This window comes from Heliangelus exortis, chromosome 3 (assembly GCF_036169615.1).
Source record: "Heliangelus exortis chromosome 3, bHelExo1.hap1, whole genome shotgun sequence".
Classification (NCBI taxonomy): Eukaryota; Metazoa; Chordata; class Aves; order Apodiformes; family Trochilidae; genus Heliangelus; species Heliangelus exortis.
The window spans coordinates 34813345-34832284 of record NC_092424.1 but is presented as its reverse complement, the minus strand read 5'-3'; the positions used below and the strand labels follow the sequence as shown (position 1 = coordinate 34832284).

Genomic DNA, 18940 nt, shown 5'->3' with positions numbered 1-18940 from the left:
TCTGTAGTAATCAAAGCCCAGCTGAACTCTTTTTACCAGATGTTCTTGTGTTCAACCAAAAATCTTAATCCTGCCGCCACCCTCTCTCACCTTACATTTGGGCTTCTCCTTCTTTCATTCTTTGTGAAACAGAAATAAGTTCTCCTTCCCACATTTCCCTTGCAGTCTGCTAAGGGTATTTTTGTATACACCAACATATATTCCTGCTTATTTCACACCTGTAGATATGTTTAAGTTGCTGTTAGAATCACAGAATGGCAAGGGTTGGAAGGGACCTTAAAAATCATCTAGTACCAACTCCCCTGCACGAGCAGAGACACCTTGCAGGACCAGGTTGCTCAAAGCCCCATCCAACCTGGCCTTGAACACTTCCAGGGAGGGGGCAGCCACAACTTCCTTGGGCAATCTGTGCCAGTGTCTTGCCACCCTCACAGGAAAGAATTTCTTCCTAATGTCTAACCTGAATCTCCCCTCTTCAAGTTTTAAACCACTGGCCCTTGTCCTCTCACTACACACCCACATAAAAAGCCCTACCCCAGCTTTCTTGTAGGCCCCACTCAGATATTGGAAAGTTGATATAAGGTCACCTTGGAGCCTCCTTTACTGAACAACCCCAACTTCTTTATCCTGTCTTCACAAGGGATGTGCTCCAGCTCTCTGACCATTTTTGTGGCTGTCCTATGGACACATTCCAGGAGCTCTATGTCCTTCTTATGCTAGGGAGTCCAGAACTGGACACAGTACTCCAGGTGGGATCTCACGAGAGCAGGGTATAGGGGGATAATCCCCTCCCTCAACTGGCTGCCTACGCTTCTTTTGATGCAGCCCGGGACCTGGTTGGCTTTCTCAGCTCCAAGTGCACACCGAGGGCTCACATTGAGCTTCTGGTCCACCACCACCCCCAAGTCCTTCTCCTCAGGGCTGTCTGCAATCCTTTCTCCTCGCAGTCTGTATTCGTGCATGGGATTGTCTCAACCCAGGTGCAGAACCCTGCATTTGGCCTTGTTGAACTTCATGCAGTTTGTACAAGCACACTTCTCCAGCCTCTCAGACTCCCTCTGGATGGCATCTGCTTGCCTTAGCATGTTGACTTCACCACACAATTTGGTGTCATCTGCAAACTTGCTGGGGGTGCATTTGATTCCACTGTCCATATCTTCAACAAAGATATTAAACAGCATGGTTCTGAGTACCAGCCCTTGAGGAACACCACCCGTCACACATCTCCATTTGGACACTGATCAGAACTCTCTGGGTGTGACCAGCCATCCAGTTCCTTATCTAACAAGTGGTCCATCCATTCAATCTGTATTGTTCCAGTTTAGAGACAGGGACAGTGTTGAATGCTTTGCACAGGTCCAGGTAAATGACATCTGTTGCTCTACCTTTGTCCACTGAGACTGTGACCCCATCATAAAAGGCCACCACATTACTCAGGCAGGACTTGCCCTTAGTGAAGCTGTGTTGGCTGCCAAAAATCATCCCTCTGTTACCTGCTTGCCTTAGCAGAGCCTTCAGAAGGATCTGCTCCATGATCTTGTCAGGCACAGAGGTGAGACTGACTGGCCTGTGGTTCCCTGGGTCTTCTTTTTTTTCCATTTTTGAAAATGGGGGTTATGTTCCTCCTCTTCCAGTCAGCAGGAACTTCACCAGACTGCCATGACTTTTCAAATATGAGGGACAGTGGCATTGCAACTTCATCCACCAGTTCTTTCAGGAGCTGTGGGTAAATCCCATCAGGTCCCATGCACTTGTTCACCTTCAGGCTCTTTAGGTGGTCTCAAACCTGCTCTTTATCTACAGTGGGAGGATCTACCTTCTCCCAGTCCCTGCCTTTGGCTTCGGTAACATGGAGGGTGTTACCAGAGTCCTGCTGGTGAAGAGAGAGGCAAAGTACTCCTTGAGTATCTCAGCTTTCTCTGCATCTTGGCTGACCAGCTCTCCCATTTCCTTCGGGAGTAGGCCCACATTTTCCCTCATATTTCTCTTATCATTGACATACCTATAGAAATTTTTCCTGTTGTCCTTAACCCCCCCTTGCCAGATCCTATTCTCTTTGTGCTTTTGCTTTCCTAACCTCATGTCTTGCTTCTCTGATGACTTCTCTGTACTCCTCCCAGGTTATCTGTCCTTGCTTCCATTCTCCATAAACTTTGTTTTTACCCCTATGCTGGCCTCCTGCTACTCCTTCCTGCCTTCCTCTTCCTTGGGACACATTGGTCCTGGGCATGCAGGAGGTGATCCTTGAATATGGACCAGCTTTCCTGGGCTCCTTTCCCATACAGCTCTTTATCCCATTCAACCCTACTAAGCAGATTCTTGAAGAGACTAAAGCCTGCCCTTTTAAAATCAAGTGTCATTAGTCACTGTTGTTTAATAGTAGAGAACAAGACATTTGTCTATGAAGAACGCAAGACTAAAATCAAAGCAAGAAATGACTTTTACTCAGCTAAGAAATTAAGAATGGCAGGAATGAAAGGTATGCTGAAGGATACTCTCAAATTATGCCATTTCATACAGAAAGAGATCTTTACCCAAAGAATTCTTGGAAAAGCAACATAAAGCAGGCTATCTGGTTATTAAAAAAAACCAACAAACCAACAACAAAAAAACCCAAAACACAACTAAAACAAAACAAACAAGAAACAAACTTACGTGGCTTTTCCTTCCCTCAGGAAAATACAAGATAAAGAGAACTGTAGTGTTGCAGATACAACTTTCTTAGACAAGGGCTTGAATTTTAACTTGACGTCTGTCTGGGTAGGCATGGGGCTTGCATATTGCTTCATGTTGATGCTACTGGTGGCAAGTGCTTTTCTGCGACCAGAAGGAGATTCCTGAAAGCAAGGAAAAAACAAAACTAAAGTAAAAGGTGCTGTTACACCAAGACCTGTGTGTGCATAAAAGAAAAAATACACCTATTGATTTCTGCATCATTCTTTTTTCAAGTACAGAGGTAGCAGGAATTGCTATGGTCCTTTCTAGAGACAGAAACCAATTCCTTAAAGTAGGTCAGCCACTAACAGTGGTGGCTCTTTGAACACTTGCTTCATGCAGTGGAAAAAAAGAAGAAGTTATTCATTGTGATTAATGGTCTACCACACATGAGCTGGAGCTTGTAGTAGCATGCCCAGCAAACATCCACTCAAGCAAGTGGGAATACTACCTCCATTTATTTTGCCAGCAACCTGGACTACTTTTATCAGAACTTGGATAGTCCTGGACTATGACTCCAACCTCTGGAAGACATGGGTTTCAAATATGCATATATTTCTTTGAGTAATAGTATGAGGTCATCAAGTTAATACACTGAACTGCTATCTGTGTTCAATGCTCAAACATAATGCCTGAATATTTTTTAAAGCACTGATACACTAGTACATGCAAGGGTACACTAGTAGATTGACAGGTTTCTGAAATTAAGGTTGCAAGTGCTTCCAAAATTATTGGTAAAAAAATTTGCAAGGGGAAAAACAAAAAGCAAGAAAAAAGAAAAAACCCTAAGTTGTATTTCAAAAGTAGTCTAAGTTGTATTTCATGATAGAAGTGTTGCTCACAGTTTAACAATTCAGATAAATAAATCTAAAATGCATCTAAAGAGTCTACTCTCCTGTTCCACCCCATATCAACAACAAAGGAACAACTATATGCAATAAAGCTCCAGTAACAAAAGAGAAAAAAAAAGAAGTCTTGATGTTAACTCTTTTGAAAAATGGTCTCACAAGAAGACTACATTTTACTGCAGCTGACAGTTTGTGTTGAATAAAGAATACTAATTCAATCAAAACATCCAAGCATCCTTTCTTAAAGTACTTGACATTTCTGCCCAGTAGAATAAGTCAGAATGTAATATGTCATCCCCAAAGAATACCTTGTTTAAAAAACTAGCCTTATCTGTCAGATTATGCACTGTAATGTTATACAGAACTATTAGTGCATGTAGATGCCTTATGAATGAATTTCAAAAATGCATCAAACACTTGAGAAGGATTTAGGCCCTCTCAGAAGAAATACTTAAGAATATGCAAATAGTCTCAACTGAATCAAGTTGAACAGATGCAACTATCACAAACAATGAGTGCTCTTTCCCTGGCCGCAACTGTCAATCAAAGAGCTAGATTAAGGTCCAAGGTTCTGACAACGTGTAAAATGGGAAGTATGATCAAGGAGTTTCAATTATTACACAGCTGTGAACAACAATAATCTGTTATTGTACCATACCTTTAGAATAACTAAACATTACAACTCGTTATACTGAATGGAAGATTTACTGCAGCACCCACTCAGCAAGCAATGGTGAGACACACCAAGCTTCTTTTGAATGTTCTCCATGTAAATGCACATAAGCAGTTAGCATCCCAACAGCAACTTCTTTCATAAAGCTAAATTTTCAGTATTCATACTATGGTGCAAAAATGGTGATGAAGGTGAACAAAAAGTTTGCTTCAATCTCCTCTAGTTACTTCTTTAAGTATCTTTAGAGAAAACTGGCATATGAGTACAAGGATTTATGCGACTGGCAGGGTAAAAACTACTTTGGAATGCTACTGCGTGTGCTTTTTTGCCAGAGCAAGAACAACCAGAAATTACAAAATAACTTGGAGCCTGGTGGAAAAGACATGGGGCAACAGCTACAAGTTGCACAGGGAGAGGCTTCATGACATCAAAGTGGAATTTCTTACAGAGAGAAAAAAAATCAATCACTGGAACAACCTATCCAAAGTATGTGGTAGAGTCCCTATCACACAAGGTTTTCAAGATGCAGTTGGACAGGGTGTCAGATAACCCTATCTGGGCTCCCATTCTGACAAAAGTTTGGAATAGATGTAATTTTCCATGGTCCCTTCCATCCTGATCTGTTGCTATAATTCTAACTTGAATATGCCTCCATCTGCAGTCAGGCCAAAGGAAAACATTCCACTGGTGAGTTATACTAAGAAACATTTGTCACACTTTGGACTTGACCCTTACTTGAAGCAGATGGCCAAAGTTTATGGCTGCAGACAAAAAAAAAATCTATTATACCTTAGCTGTTTTTAACATCTGTATTACAACATCATAGTTATTCCAATTACAGTTAGCAGTGTAAATCAGACATATAGAAAGACCCTTAATTTGTTCATTGTTCCCAAATCACACATTTAGGTTGTCCTTTAAAAGAAGTGTGGGGTTTTTTTTTTCCTTTTTAAAGAAGATGCGTGTCTGTTGTCACGTCCTCACTGCCCTTCATCAATCAAAACACACAAAAATAGATCAAGTACATCTACAAATCACAAATGTGGGTGCTTGCTTGAAGCCTTCCAGATGAATCATTGATCAGCCACACCATGCCTGTGTTCTAATGGACTTTTCTCAGATGAAAATCACTTCCCAGCTGCTATAGGCATTCTCAGGCAAACACAGATGCAGATAATTTCCTTTTGTGGCTACAAGTGCCTTCTCAGTGCTGGCTCACCTGTCCACCCTATGCTATGAAAGCAGCACACAGATCTCCCACAAGGTCCCTGGGAAGGTACGGCAGGGAATACAGGGAATATAAACATGCTTCAGTGACTGAGAAACAGAAGGTGTCTTTGAGGGCAGCACTACTTTCTCCTGTCACAAACACACCATCTTATCTGACAATGGCTTGATGTCCAGATGGAGAAATGGCTCAACGTCCAGATGGAGAAGAGTGACAAGTGGTATCCCTCAGGGGTCTGTACTGGGACCAGTGCTGTTTTAAATCTTCATCAATGACAGACAGTGGGATCAAGTGGGCCCTCAGCAAGTTTCCTTATGACACTAAGCTGACTGGTGTGGTCGACACACCAGAGGGATGAGATGTCATCCAGAGGGACCTGGACAAGCTGGAGAAGTGGGCCCATGCAAACTTCAGGAGGTTCAACAAGGCCAAGTGCAAGGTTCTGCACCTGGGTAGAAGCAATCCTCATTACCAATACAGGCTGGGGAATCCTACGACAGAGAGCAGCCCTGCAGAAAGGGACTTCAGGGCACTGGTGGACAAAAAAATAGACATGAGCCAATGTCTATCCAGAGGGCCAACCATGTTCTGGGCTGCATGAAAATAAGCATGACCAGCACGGTGATTCTGTCCCTCTGCTCTGACCTGGAGTATGGAGTGCAGCTCTGGAGCCCTCAACACAAGAAGGACATGGACCTGTTGCAGTAGGTCCAGAGGAGGGCCACAAAAATAATCAGAGGGCTGAAGCATCTCTCCTATGAAGACAGGTTGATAAAGTTGGGATTGTTCACCCTGGAGAGGACAAGACTCCAGGGAGACCTTATGGTGGCCTTCTAGTATCTGAAGGGGGCCTACAGGAAAGCTGGGGAGGAAGTGTTTACAAGAGTGAGCAGTCACAGGAGAAGGGTCAATGGTTTTAAACTAGAGCAGTGTGGATTCAGATCAGATGTTAGGAAGAAGTTCTTTACTGTGAGGGTGGTAAAACACTGGAACAGGTTGCCCAGAGAGGTTATGAAGGCCCCATCCATGGAGACCTTGAAGGTCAGGCTTGACAGGGCTCTGAGCAACCTGATCTAATTGAAGATGTCCCTGATGACTGCAGGGGAGTTGAACTATTTAAATAACTTTTAAAGGTCCCTTCCAACCCAACATGATTCTATAATATAACCCAACTATGATTCTATAATATAACCAAGATGCACATTTTCTTTATATGGTGATTTTAGTAAAAAAGTCAAAGCAAACATGCAAAGCCAGCCCAATGGTGAATCTGAAGTGAAAAGAAAAGACAGAGAATTAAACTTGCAAGCATCCAAAAGCTGGACATGGAAATCAAGGCTGGAGAATTTTGGAATGATTTGAAATTACATTTTCACTTAATATTGATTTATTGTATAAATTATCATCTTGCCATTTGCAGATACAGATTTTCTGGATCAGAGGGTGAATATGAGATCAATGTATATGTTCTCCAATGAAGAACAATCATCAAGAATTCTTTTTGTTGTTTCATGTTTGCTACTGTATAGTTTTAGCAAGAGAAGCAGGAAAAGAAGTAATTCTTTTAAAAATCACCAACAAATGATTTTAAAATAAGTAGCTGGTATGATACCAGGAACTGTGAAGCCTATTTTCTGGCATTACAGAATAATGGGTGTGCTGGGCCAATCTATGGCTCTGAGAAACCTCTGTAGTTTATTTACAGTAGTTTATAGTATTTATTTATAGTATTTATAGTATTTATTTGTAGTTTAATATTTATGTAGTACATTGTTTACAAAGTGATCATTATAGTTTAGTTACAAAGTAAAAACCACACAAACATATAGCAATGCTTCTCCAAAATACATTGCTTGAAAATTTCTGCTTCCATATTCTACCCTTTTATGCCTTTCTCTCACAAGGAGCTCCATCCCTTTTGAGTCTTCTCCTACCACACCCCTTCATCCCTGAAATGTCTCCAGTGTACACCATATTTTGAGTGAAATAACACTGGCTGTACCAGCCCCTCACCGAGGAGGAAGCAGCAGGTCATGGCCCTACTCTGTGGTGACTGGGTGGTTGAAACCTGCATATTTTGGTACTTTAGAAAACCTATAAAAATATTAAAATCTATAGAAAAAGCTGACTTCCTAACACTTTTTTGATTTCTGAATTCAGACAAAGAAATACATAGAGCAAGCAATGATACATAAATCAATAGATATTGCATTCCTTTTTAGTACAGAAGAATGTTAGTAATAATGAATTTGGATTGTTCTTAATTTCTAGACAAATTGCATGTGTTTGTACAGACTTATACAAATTTTCACCTCAGACATCAGCAGATGTGCAGTCCCCTGGTGCTATTACTGATGTGGCTGTTTGTAACCAACTTTTGGCCTTTAATTAACTCTGGATCAGCACACATGGTTGAGGAGCCAGCAAAGATATGGGAATGCAACATGCAAGTCAACTGGGACCTACTCCAAAAAGACCAAATCAAGTCAATCAGAAGCCACATAACTGCAAATAGTGTAGGGTCAGGCTGTGATGAGATCTCACTGCATCTCATTTGAGTATCTGGTACTCAGATCTGCCATAGCAGATCCATGAACACACAATGCAAACAGGGATTAAAATAGCTATGGGTGGGTTTTCAAAGAACAGTTCCCAACACTATCCCTCTACAGCATTTTAATTTACTTCCACAAGCCCTCAAATGATTATCCTATAAAAAATTTCGGGGGTAGAAAAGGAAAAATTAACACTGGCCAAAGCACAGTCAGTTCCAATGAAGCCAAGGGAGCTTCATTTTCTGTCACAGCTACAGGAAAAAACTTATGACTTAAACTTCTGTCTTTTCAATAATGCAACCATACATTATCTTCCACATTATTCGTGACTCTGAGTGGTGTCAGGTATCCCAGAAGTTAAAAAAATATTAAGTAATAGGCTTACATTAAGACCCACCTGACGTAAAGGATCTGTGTAGCCTGATCTTGCTCCTCAAGGACAAGAATGCAAAGCACTTCTGTGATGCACGAGCTTATTCTAGGAATCATCCCCACCTTTCCCTACTAACACAAAACTTTCACAGCAAATAGCACTAGAATACCCTGACAAAGGTACTAAGACCAAATAATCTGCAACACATATGCAGAAGAAATAGACCATTTTATTCAGAAGATGATGTTTAGAAGATGATGTTCACAGATGACAGACAGTCATATCTCACTATCAAACAGTCTCCAACTCTCTTTGACTCTGGTCTGGTTTGAATTCAGACTCTTAGCTTAAAGGAGACCCAAATAATACAATAACGCAAATTTTCCTGCAGCCTTCTTTCCTTAAAATGTATTTTTAATGACCTTGTGCCCTGCAATTATCAACTGCCTGGCAAGTCTTCTTCAAGGTTAATTTAACAAGTGCAAATAAGTAAGAAACAGCTTGTATTTTCTGCTAAACTGGCTTCACACTTCTAGAGTTACAGAGAATCAAAATAATAGCCAGGTTTTGTTCATGGGGTGCATTCCTCTGGGTTATTTCGGCTGGGCAAAGAGACCCTCCACAGAAAACAGCAGAATATATTTTAACTCTCCACACCTGCACTCAGCTTGTCTGCACAGACCTTCAATTCCCCACTGCACTGCAGTCCTTAATCCCCATGACTCAACTGCCTTCATTTCGATACACGCAAACTGAGAAAACAGCAAAATATTTCCATTCAGCAGAAACTAAGTGAATAACTACTGTCCTTCTTTATAAGATACTAAATGGTCCCTCTTTAATACAAATACATTAAGTAATACATAAGCACTGCACAAACATCCCAAAAAAAGAGACCTAAGTGACGGCAAGTTTCCTCATCGGGTATTGCTATTTTGTCAAAAGAATAACTTTTGACAGTTTATCTCCCAGAAAAGGAAGATGTACAGAGTGTAATATGTTTAGAGGCTGCCTTTGCAGGCTTTCTAAAAGCGAATGCTAAAAAGCCTGCAAAGATACTCAGATTTTACAGAGGAGCATTCTGTTGCACGCGTGGACACAAAAGAATTAGGCAAAGCCATTTTCCTAACTGTAAAATCCCATTGAGAGGCACAAATTTTGAGGATTTCCCATTTCCCTTTGCTTCAGAATTAAAGGGAGAACATTCTGAAGGAAAGGCATCCTCTGGCACAAACCCCACTGCTCCCACAGGCACCGCACACTGGAGGAGAGGAAATGGGAAAGTTCTCCCTCTCCCAAGCGCTGGATGCCAGCCCCGCCGGCTGAGCTGCAAGCGCCATCTTGCTTAGATGAAAAGATCACTGCTTCACCAGCAGAGCAAAATGGATCACTACAGAATTTAATTTGTGAGAGTATACAGCAATTAAATGCTAAAATAGACAAGCTACAGGAAGCTCTCTCAACTGGAGAGAGTAAATTAGAAACTATGTCAGTTAAAATAATTTAGACAGTCGGATGGGAGATTTGGAGGACCGAATTGCAGGCAGCACCATCTGTGCTGAAAACTTGTTTAAAAGCAACTAATGGTTCAAGGTATCCAGAACATTATTAAGAATTATGATGCATTTGGATGGAGAATTTAATGTTTAAAAAATTCTGCACACACCAGCAAAGTCTGAGCCCTAGACACGAGGGCTGGGGAGGAAAAATAAAATATTTGTGTTGAAACAGCAACATCTGATTAAATAAACACATATTACTGATGATCACAAAGTGACCCTTATCCTAGTCAGAACCAGAGCCCTTGTGTCAAATTATTTATCTCATTAGTAATCACATGTTTTTATGTTCTCACATTTAGACTGATGAATCATTGTACTGGAAGCACAACACACTGTTTCTTACTTGGCACTAGTATTGAAAATACTGTCAGTAAGCAAAGAGAAAAAATACAATATGCTACTACAGCTACTGTCTTATGGACTGCTTTTAGGACAGCCTCCTGACATTTCACTAGCACCCTGAGAGTCTGACGAATGTAGTGAATGGTTCCTTTCTGACCAAAAATCATACCCGTGGGTGTGCTCAAGTAACCTGCTGTGGATAACAACAGACCATTCATCTTCACAGACTAATCCTTTGCATTAACAGACTCTGGAAATCTCTAAAGATTATCATCAGATAGAAAGTTTAGAAAATTAGATGATACCTAATAAACTGAGGTAATTCAGCTACACTGCAAACTACCACCAAGAAAATTTGGAGGTCCCTTTTTGCTAGCAAAAATACTAGTAAGCTTTTTAGAGAACTACCAGACAGATAGCAAAAAATGTACATGACCAAAATTTTAGCCAAGCAAATAATTAACAGACCATCACCTTCTGAAGTGGGCTTATTGCTTACAAAGGGAAACAGAGTTTACAGGTGACCTGGACAACTTTAGTACATAGCAGAGAATTATTGAACCCTGAAATACTTGCCAAGGATGTAGGTAACTGCTTTATGTGTTAATTTACAAAGTCTTCATTGCTTTCACCTTTTGGAACACTTGCAATGCGATTGATAACTAACACTGAGAAACATTTGCTCTAATATTTGCAGCCTTCTTCTTCCTTCTTGGTCTTTCAGATCATTTCCTCCAGAGATGTTGTGCTTTTCTTTTTCCATTAATGACAGACTTACAAATATTGTTACATGCCTTTGATCACCTCCTAATCTGTCTATCCTTACACTCTATGCAACCATGTACTGTAAAGTCCATGAATTTTTGCTCACGTTTGCAGAGATTACAGCTTGTACTGTACTGCTCAGGAGCCCTGGAATATTTGACTATCCAGTATCATTCAGATGAGACAAAAATCACATCCTTCCCTGTAATGCCTAGGTCCCAGTGTGCTGGGCTCACTAATGCCCTAATATTGTCTGGTATTCTGTTTCCCTTTTGCAGCTATTTGCTCTCTCCTGTTGGGACCATTGCGTGGCAGGGTCTGTCTGTTCCTTTCCTGGCTCCAAGTTCTACAGCAGCCAGTTAAAGGAGTATGTTCCCTGGGCCTACTAAAGTACACGGTGCAGCTCTGTGCAATCTGCCAGTATCACTGTACAAATCCCTAGTAAGCAAAAGCCATTGAGATGATATCAGTTTTACATAGCTGTAAGTCATGTAACTCCTGCACAGAATTTTAATTTTGCCATGGATGTGGGACACAATCTCATGGAGATTCGACTGAAGTTGGCAGAGAAACTTGTTATTACCAACTGGCTGTTTAACTCCTCAAACCTTTGCTCTCAAAGGAGGATATTTAAAGAAGCTGCTTGAGCTGCTGCTGATACGTGGCAGGTGAGGAAAGGCACAGAACACAGGGCTGGCAGTTTGGCAGAAAATAACAGTCCTTCATTTTCTGCAAGCTGTATGCTGCTGAGCTTGATCATTCACAGTGTGCTGTTCACCTCTGAGAGCAACTCCTGCACTCTGCTTCAGCTGGGGCACTTCGAAACAGTATTCCCTTTTGTTTGGCTTCATTTTTCTACCTTTTTGAAGGGTTCATTGTATAACCGTACAGTATTTCTGTAGAGGTAGCTTCAAAACAAAGTAGAAATACTGATAATTTATCTAATGCTAAATGGGGAGAAACAACAGACTATAAGGTTTATGCCTAAATTTTTTACTGAAACTGGAGTTAAGAAACAATTATGTGAGACCTACTCCTTCCAGGAGGAGTGGACCATAGTAGAGTGGACCTGTTATCCAAGACTGTTTACTGATCAGCAACTCCTCACTCCACATTTTCCCATGTATTTATCAAAGGGACTGGCAGGATATTTTCTGATTTCTATTCTTAAATAAATGGGCAGTGCCTGTTATAAAATCTAGATACAAGCTCACCTACCAGTGCCTGGCACTTGAGCTCTATTTTGCCTGGCAGGAAGTCTCCATTTTTATGATTCACTCTATTGCACATCTGCTCTGTGTGGAAGTATCCCATGAACAGTGCTACTGATGAACCTTCAAATAGTTATACAAAAGAGATGTCCAGTCAAGTGTCCTCTGACAGAAGAGAATCTTTAGTGGAAAAAAAGAAATGTTTTTTTGTTTGTTTCAGATATGAAAAACCCTTCTGTTGCTTCTGACTTCTTTTCGCTTTCCATTCTAAACTCTAAATTTCCTTACTCTCTCTTGGTGTCATTTCAAGAGAAAGACCCAGAATCTTTGATATTTAAAAAGGTGGGTTTGAAATAATACCTAAAGCTCAGCAGTGAATGTTCAATGAGTCCAGCAGCATATTAAGAACAGTCATTGAAAGGTCTATACCTCCTTTCATCAGGCTGTGCCTACCTGCAAGTCTTCTGTTAAAATGAATGCTGTGCAGGAGGAAAAACATGATACAAACCCCAGAATTAAATTTAGATTGTTTAAACAAACTCACAAATGGAAACACATTATTCAGATCTTTCATACTCCCCAGCAAAGAAGCAAGTTTAAGGTGCCATTCATTAAGGACAAAACAACATCAAAAGATTAACTGCTCCAGAGATCTTACATACTTTCATTCACCTTCACAGCAAATACTGTATTTTAAGATAGCATATAACATTGTCTAGACTTAATTATCTAGCACAGATAAAACACATTCAATTAAGTTTTGGAAAATACTATTGTGGCATCAACCAATTGTTACTATATGAGGCTAATTTCCAAGAAGCAAAGGCACAATAAAAATAGAAAAAAATAAAATTTGCAAGGCTTATGACATGAAAAACTTTTAACAGTGTAAAGTAAAAATACTATGACTCCTTATGTTATACTGTTTCTGTACTGAAAGCTGGACCTTAACTTGAAAAGCAGAGTGAATGTACAGTCTGTACTGCTTGATGAGCCTGTGCTGAGCAGCAATGCAGTGACTGTTCCTCTTGTCAGAACCAGAACCTTTGTCAAATTATTTATCATATTGGTACTATCTTAGGTTTTGGCTAAAAGGCCACTTCAAAAAAAAAAAAAAAATCAGCATTACATTACTGAAAGTGAACATCTTTGTTATTATTGGAGCATCAATGTATCTCCATTAATAAATCCATGATTGTGCCTTTTATTTTAATTAGTTTAAAATTTAAATAAAAATTAATTTCAATCTTCCCTCTTGCTCACAACTTCACTTTAAGCATGTGCCAAAACCAATAAAACACAACTTCAAGAGGATATAAAACAGTTGGAAAAGACCCCCGAAACTACAGAGAAATTATTGGACCTGCAGGTGCTCCTCTCTCTCTCCCTCTTTTTCTCTCTCTCTTCTTCCCTCTCCCTGTATTTCCCAAGTACTACCCTGGAGGACACGTTGCAAGCCCACCCTAACTCTTGCAGTTCTGTAGCAATGATACCAACAACAAAATTCTCTTTGGAAGAGTTGGCTCTTTAAGAAAGTTTTCAGACAAACAGTTCTCTTGCCAGTGCCACTTCATTACTGTGTCTTTTATGCAAACCTGGAGCTCAGTATCAGGAACAAAAACTCAGTGAGACAACTCTAATATGCAAATCTACTCCAGGTAGTCTCCAGGATGTATCTAAGAGCCATATGTTCTGCAAGTGATGGTTCCTGCATGCAGCACTCCCCTCTACAGAGCAAAGGAAGAAAAAAAAAAAAACCAGAACAGAACAAAAAAAACCAAAACCAAACCCAAAACCTGAATCAGTGGACCCAGCCAATGCCGTCCTGTTGACGTGTAATTTGAATCTGATGTTTGTGGGAAGAAGTAGGGGGCAAAGGGTAGGTATATAACTAGGGTAAAAGGAAGGTAGCTGCAAATTAAGATCTGTGTGAAGCTAGGATATGGGCATGCTCACGCATGTAAGACATCTCAGCTGTCACACCCTATGCACACACAAAGGTGAGAATGGTATGGGGCAGGTGCAGCTACTTATTTTTTATATAGATATATTTATAAACAACCTAATCTACATTTTAACAGCAAGGACACAAATGCAAAGCATTCCCAAAAGCAGCTCTGCAATAAACATAAGCCTCAACTTTTTAGAAATCCAACCATACCTCCAAATTTGTTTCAATCAGGGAAAATGCTAAATGGATTTCTTCTAACTTTGCACTTAAAGCATAATTTACCTCAAGGCTGACAAGCATTAAAAAATTCCAGTCCAATGGATGATTTTATTTATTTTTTTTAAAGCTGCAATAGCCTGAAAACAGGGGCTTGTAATGAAGCTGCCCCATCAACCATAACCACACTGTCACTAGAGCAACACAATCATATTGCCTGTGCAAAGAAGCAATGCATTTAACATTTTCTTCACTGTCTATTATCTACTAACTGAGTTTGTCACAGAGATATGTGGCAGCTCCCTGCATTACTTATGAATATATGGTAAGACATACAAGAACCCATCCATGCCTGCTTCAGCAGAGGTTTGTCATCTTATATTTTGGCAAAAAACTTAAAAAAAAAAAAAAAAAAAAAAAAAAAAATCTTCCTTTCTCTTATCTTAGGTTTCTGTTAAATGTTATTAGTATCAAGAAATAGAAGTCGCAGGAAAAGATCTCAGATCTCCCCATTGCTATTCACTATTACTAATGCACATTACATGTTCAATTCTCCCTTGCTGCTTCTATGAAAAAGCTCTTGTCAAAAACAGATTTCATTTTTTCTGTGTATGCACAAATTAGTTATGGATGATTAACAAAGCATTCATTCTTTTATTTGCTTTGGCTGAGACTTGATCTGTGTTACATTTATGTGAGGGAAGCACTTCATTTTATGTTGATTAAATACCAAACACTGTACTGTTGATAAAAAGAGTTGTGTTCAGGGCTGCTTATTATACTGACAAAAGGTGCATGTTCTTGGGCTAACATTTTCTTAAACAAGTTTTTCCAGAATTTTAATTGCAAAAAACTTGATACACCTTTTTTTTTTCTTCTTCTTTTTTTTCCCTCCTCACCAGGCACCGGGCTGCAAGAGCTTTAATGTCCCAAAGCAATCTGCTGCAGTCTTAACTAATGGCAGTAATTACTGCATAGTTAATATAATAAAAAGGAATTTTCAAATTCTGCCCCACAATTCGATTTCTTTAAACAGTCCCCTTCAAGGTACATAACTGGCACTACAAAATTTATCCAAAAAACAGCTGTAAATCTAAGTAGGACAAGCAGCGAGTCATAACTGTGAGATTCTTCTCCTATTACATGAAAAAATATAATGAAAAGGTATTGGTGAAAAGGAAACCTAAACCCAGCTGTAACTAACATTTTTGCCCTGATCAAGTGTTACTGACTCCAGCTATCACAGGATAACAGGTTGGCAAAAGCTTTTTTGTAAGGTCCATAAATTCTTCATATCCATTAAACACAGTGATATAGCAACACCAAAAAGGATGCACTTTGGTTCAGGAAGGTATTTAAGAACCTGCCTAACTTCAAGCATAAGACCTACTTGTAATGAAATCAAGTTAAAGAAAGACATGTGATTAAGCACCTTGTTAAATCTGGGAACAAATGATTAGCCCTTATAAAACAAGAGATTCTATCTCAGGGTTTACAGCACATGAAAACAAACACATGCACACACACACATGTAGAGTATTATCCATACTTCTGCAAGAGGGGATTTATTTTTAGTTTAACTACATAGCAGTTAAGTGCAGCTCTCACTCAGGTTAGGAGGAGGTCTGGCCACAAAGACTTCTAAGCTATAAATGTCATCCAGGCAACATCATTTCATTCTTTTCTGAACTTCCAACAAAGATGGATGGTATAGCACCTTATTAAAACCTCTGATAATTTCTCGGTCACAAAACTAAGTCTATTAAGTGCCTTTCTTATACATCAATCAAACTGAATCATGAACTTCGGGTTTTCATCTTACTACCAAGGGGAGAGGATTCCATCATAATGTGAGGCAGGAAACAGCTCAAATCAAGAGAAATGCAATGTGAGATGGATTTAGAAAGGAAGCCTAGAGATCCACGCAGATGATTTCTTAGTGCACCCCTGAAATACCACAGTGCTGTATGAGAAGACAGCAGGACAGAAGTCAGAAAGTTTTGATTCAAGCAGGCTACTGCATGGTCTCTGAGCATTATGTCTGTGCTCCCCAGGAAAGGACTTGGCTGTTAGCTGGCAGCTGTTTGAAGCACCAAGACCCATTTAGAGGAAAGTCTGTCCATCATGGTTCCGTTACACGTAGGAGGACAAAAAAGGGTCCGTAAAGGCAACCAGGCCCATCTGGAGCAGCTGTGCTACAGTGGAACCCTTGAGTTCCTGCAAAGCATGACCAGACAAGGGCTCTCAGAAACACACATTTCTCATCAGCCTGTCCAGAGCAGAGGCACAAGATAACAATTCCTACATCATGCTCCAGCCTTATGAGATGGAGTCTGACTACTAAATCATCTCCTTCCAGCATCCTAAGTTTCCAGTCACATGCTCCTGTCTTGCACCAGCCCTGGCACTTCACTGGCCCTTCTTTTCACAACCTGGTTCCTCTCACTAATCCAGCAGAAAACTCATCTAGAAAAAAAAAAACCACATGGAAAAAAAACCACAAATGTTTTCAACTGGGTCAGGGAGATAACTGAGCTCTCTCCAAAGGCCAGCTGAATTCTAGTGGTTATGCACTGAAGAAACAATATTACAAAGTGGGGAGCAGAGCAGAAGGAGCAAAAAACCACCCAAAATGAGGTTCAGTCATTCCACATGACTGCATTTTCAGGCTCCCCAGTATTTTATGGATACTTCATCTTCCAGTTCAGCTCCCCATCCTTGCAGACAGCAGATGACCAAAGTGAAACAAAGATTATGTTTCCTAAGGTTCCCCAAAAGGACTTTTTTTTTCTTTTCTTTTTTTTTTTTTTTTTTGAGGTCACGTAAGAGCACAGAAAAGGACAAATCAATAAATGCTCACATGCACTTGCTTGTCTCTATTTCCACTCTCTGGAATGAGGCCAGAGACATCTAAGTAGTGCACTCTGTTCTCTTCCACTCCCTCTCAGAAACTGCGGACTCTTTCTCCTCTGCAGCCAATTTCCTTCTCCATCTCTGTCTGGGCCCGAGTTTCAACTACTACAAAACAATGTTCCCCTGTTTCTCTCTCAGGCCCATTCTCCATGCATCTACACAAGGCTTGCTGAGCCCTCCCAAACCTTTAAGGCTTTCTGTTTACAGATCAAGGATGAAAACCTGTTCTCTCTTCTTCAATTCTAGGAAAATTCCACTCCCTCCCCATTTTGCATATGAACTTGGCTGCACTCATTTTCTTAAGGTTCAGCTGCTCCACAGTCATAAGGAGCTGCTGCTCCTCAAGTTATTAGTACATTATTAAACAAATATACCTGGTATAGCTCCCTCCAAAAATACAGAAATATTTCATGGCACCGAGTCTCCCTAATCTAAGCCTGAATCTTGAAACTGGACGCTGACAAGTCAAACAGCAAGTACATCACATATTATACAGCTTCCCATTTCTTTTTGTATCTGCATCTATTATTATTAAACTTGCACAAATTATAATTCACAAAAATATGTGTTACAAAGTAAATATCCATTAAAAAGAACCAGTTTCTATAAATTTTAAAAAAATATATTATTCTCCATGTTCCAGCCAAATCATGAGGATTCCTGGGGAGTTACAAGCACAAGTACTGTCAATGTTTATTTCTAAGGCTTGCCTAGAAATAAATTCACAGGTGTGCAAGAAAGCAAAGATGTTGCTAATGATTTACTTATTAACATACCGTGTTGCTGTCTGAAAAAAAAATACAACAATAAAACACTCTGCCTAATGAGAATATTTTGTTTTCTACTTCTTTGCTACAAAGTTAACCTAACTTGTGGAGCTGAAGAATATCTCAGTGTTAAATAACTTAATATTTTATCCATCCGTATTTAAAATATTCCGCCACAAAAGGAAATTAAAATTAAAATGAAAAAAAAGAAACAAACCAAACAGACAATCTCGCAAATAGTGTAACATAAAAACACTTGTGAGAAGTCCACATTAATCAATTCTCAGAAAGCAGTGCTTCAGTTCCAGGTAGTCAGCAATAGCACTCGTATAATATTACGAGGAGCCTGATGCTTTGGCAAAACTGGAGCAGGAAAAAATGAAACTAAAAGGCATATTGTACATGTGACCTACGGGACTTGGATTATTACCTCTAAGCTTATTAAGAGTAAAAGCTGTCAGTCGGACCACCCCACAACAAGGGAGGAAAACTAAGATTACTCAGCAGCAAAAGGCATAAAAAGGAGATGCATATTCTCAGAATGGGCGAAGGCAGAGAGTGAACCACAGACCTGCTTCAGCTATCTCGAGTGGTAATTGGCTCACAAGAGCGACTACCACGTTAAGGCATTACCATTATCTAGCTCACATAACTGGAAATTCACGCTCTGTTCTTTAAATTGGCTTAACCAGCAGCATCTGCAGCACTTTAATTAATTACAGCAATTGGCATACCTTAAAAGTAGATGCACAGATCTGAAATGATAATGCCCTGTGAGTAATAATTGTAAGCCAACATTAAACCAGATCTATCCTAAACAA

At 39.9% G+C, this 18940-nt stretch overlaps 1 protein-coding gene across 14 annotated transcripts in view; it reads right to left on the bottom strand.

Annotated features, from left to right (window-relative positions):
- Window positions 1-18940, bottom strand: part of EHBP1 (EH domain binding protein 1) — a 224372-nt gene that overhangs the window by 134714 nt on the left and 70718 nt on the right. For all 14 annotated transcript variants that reach the window (XM_071740117.1, XM_071740116.1, XM_071740118.1 and 11 more), the window contains one exon: window positions 2656-2837. In XM_071740117.1, coding sequence (XP_071596218.1) covers window positions 2656-2837 — 182 coding nt within the window. The remainder of the gene's footprint in view (window positions 1-2655; window positions 2838-18940) is intronic.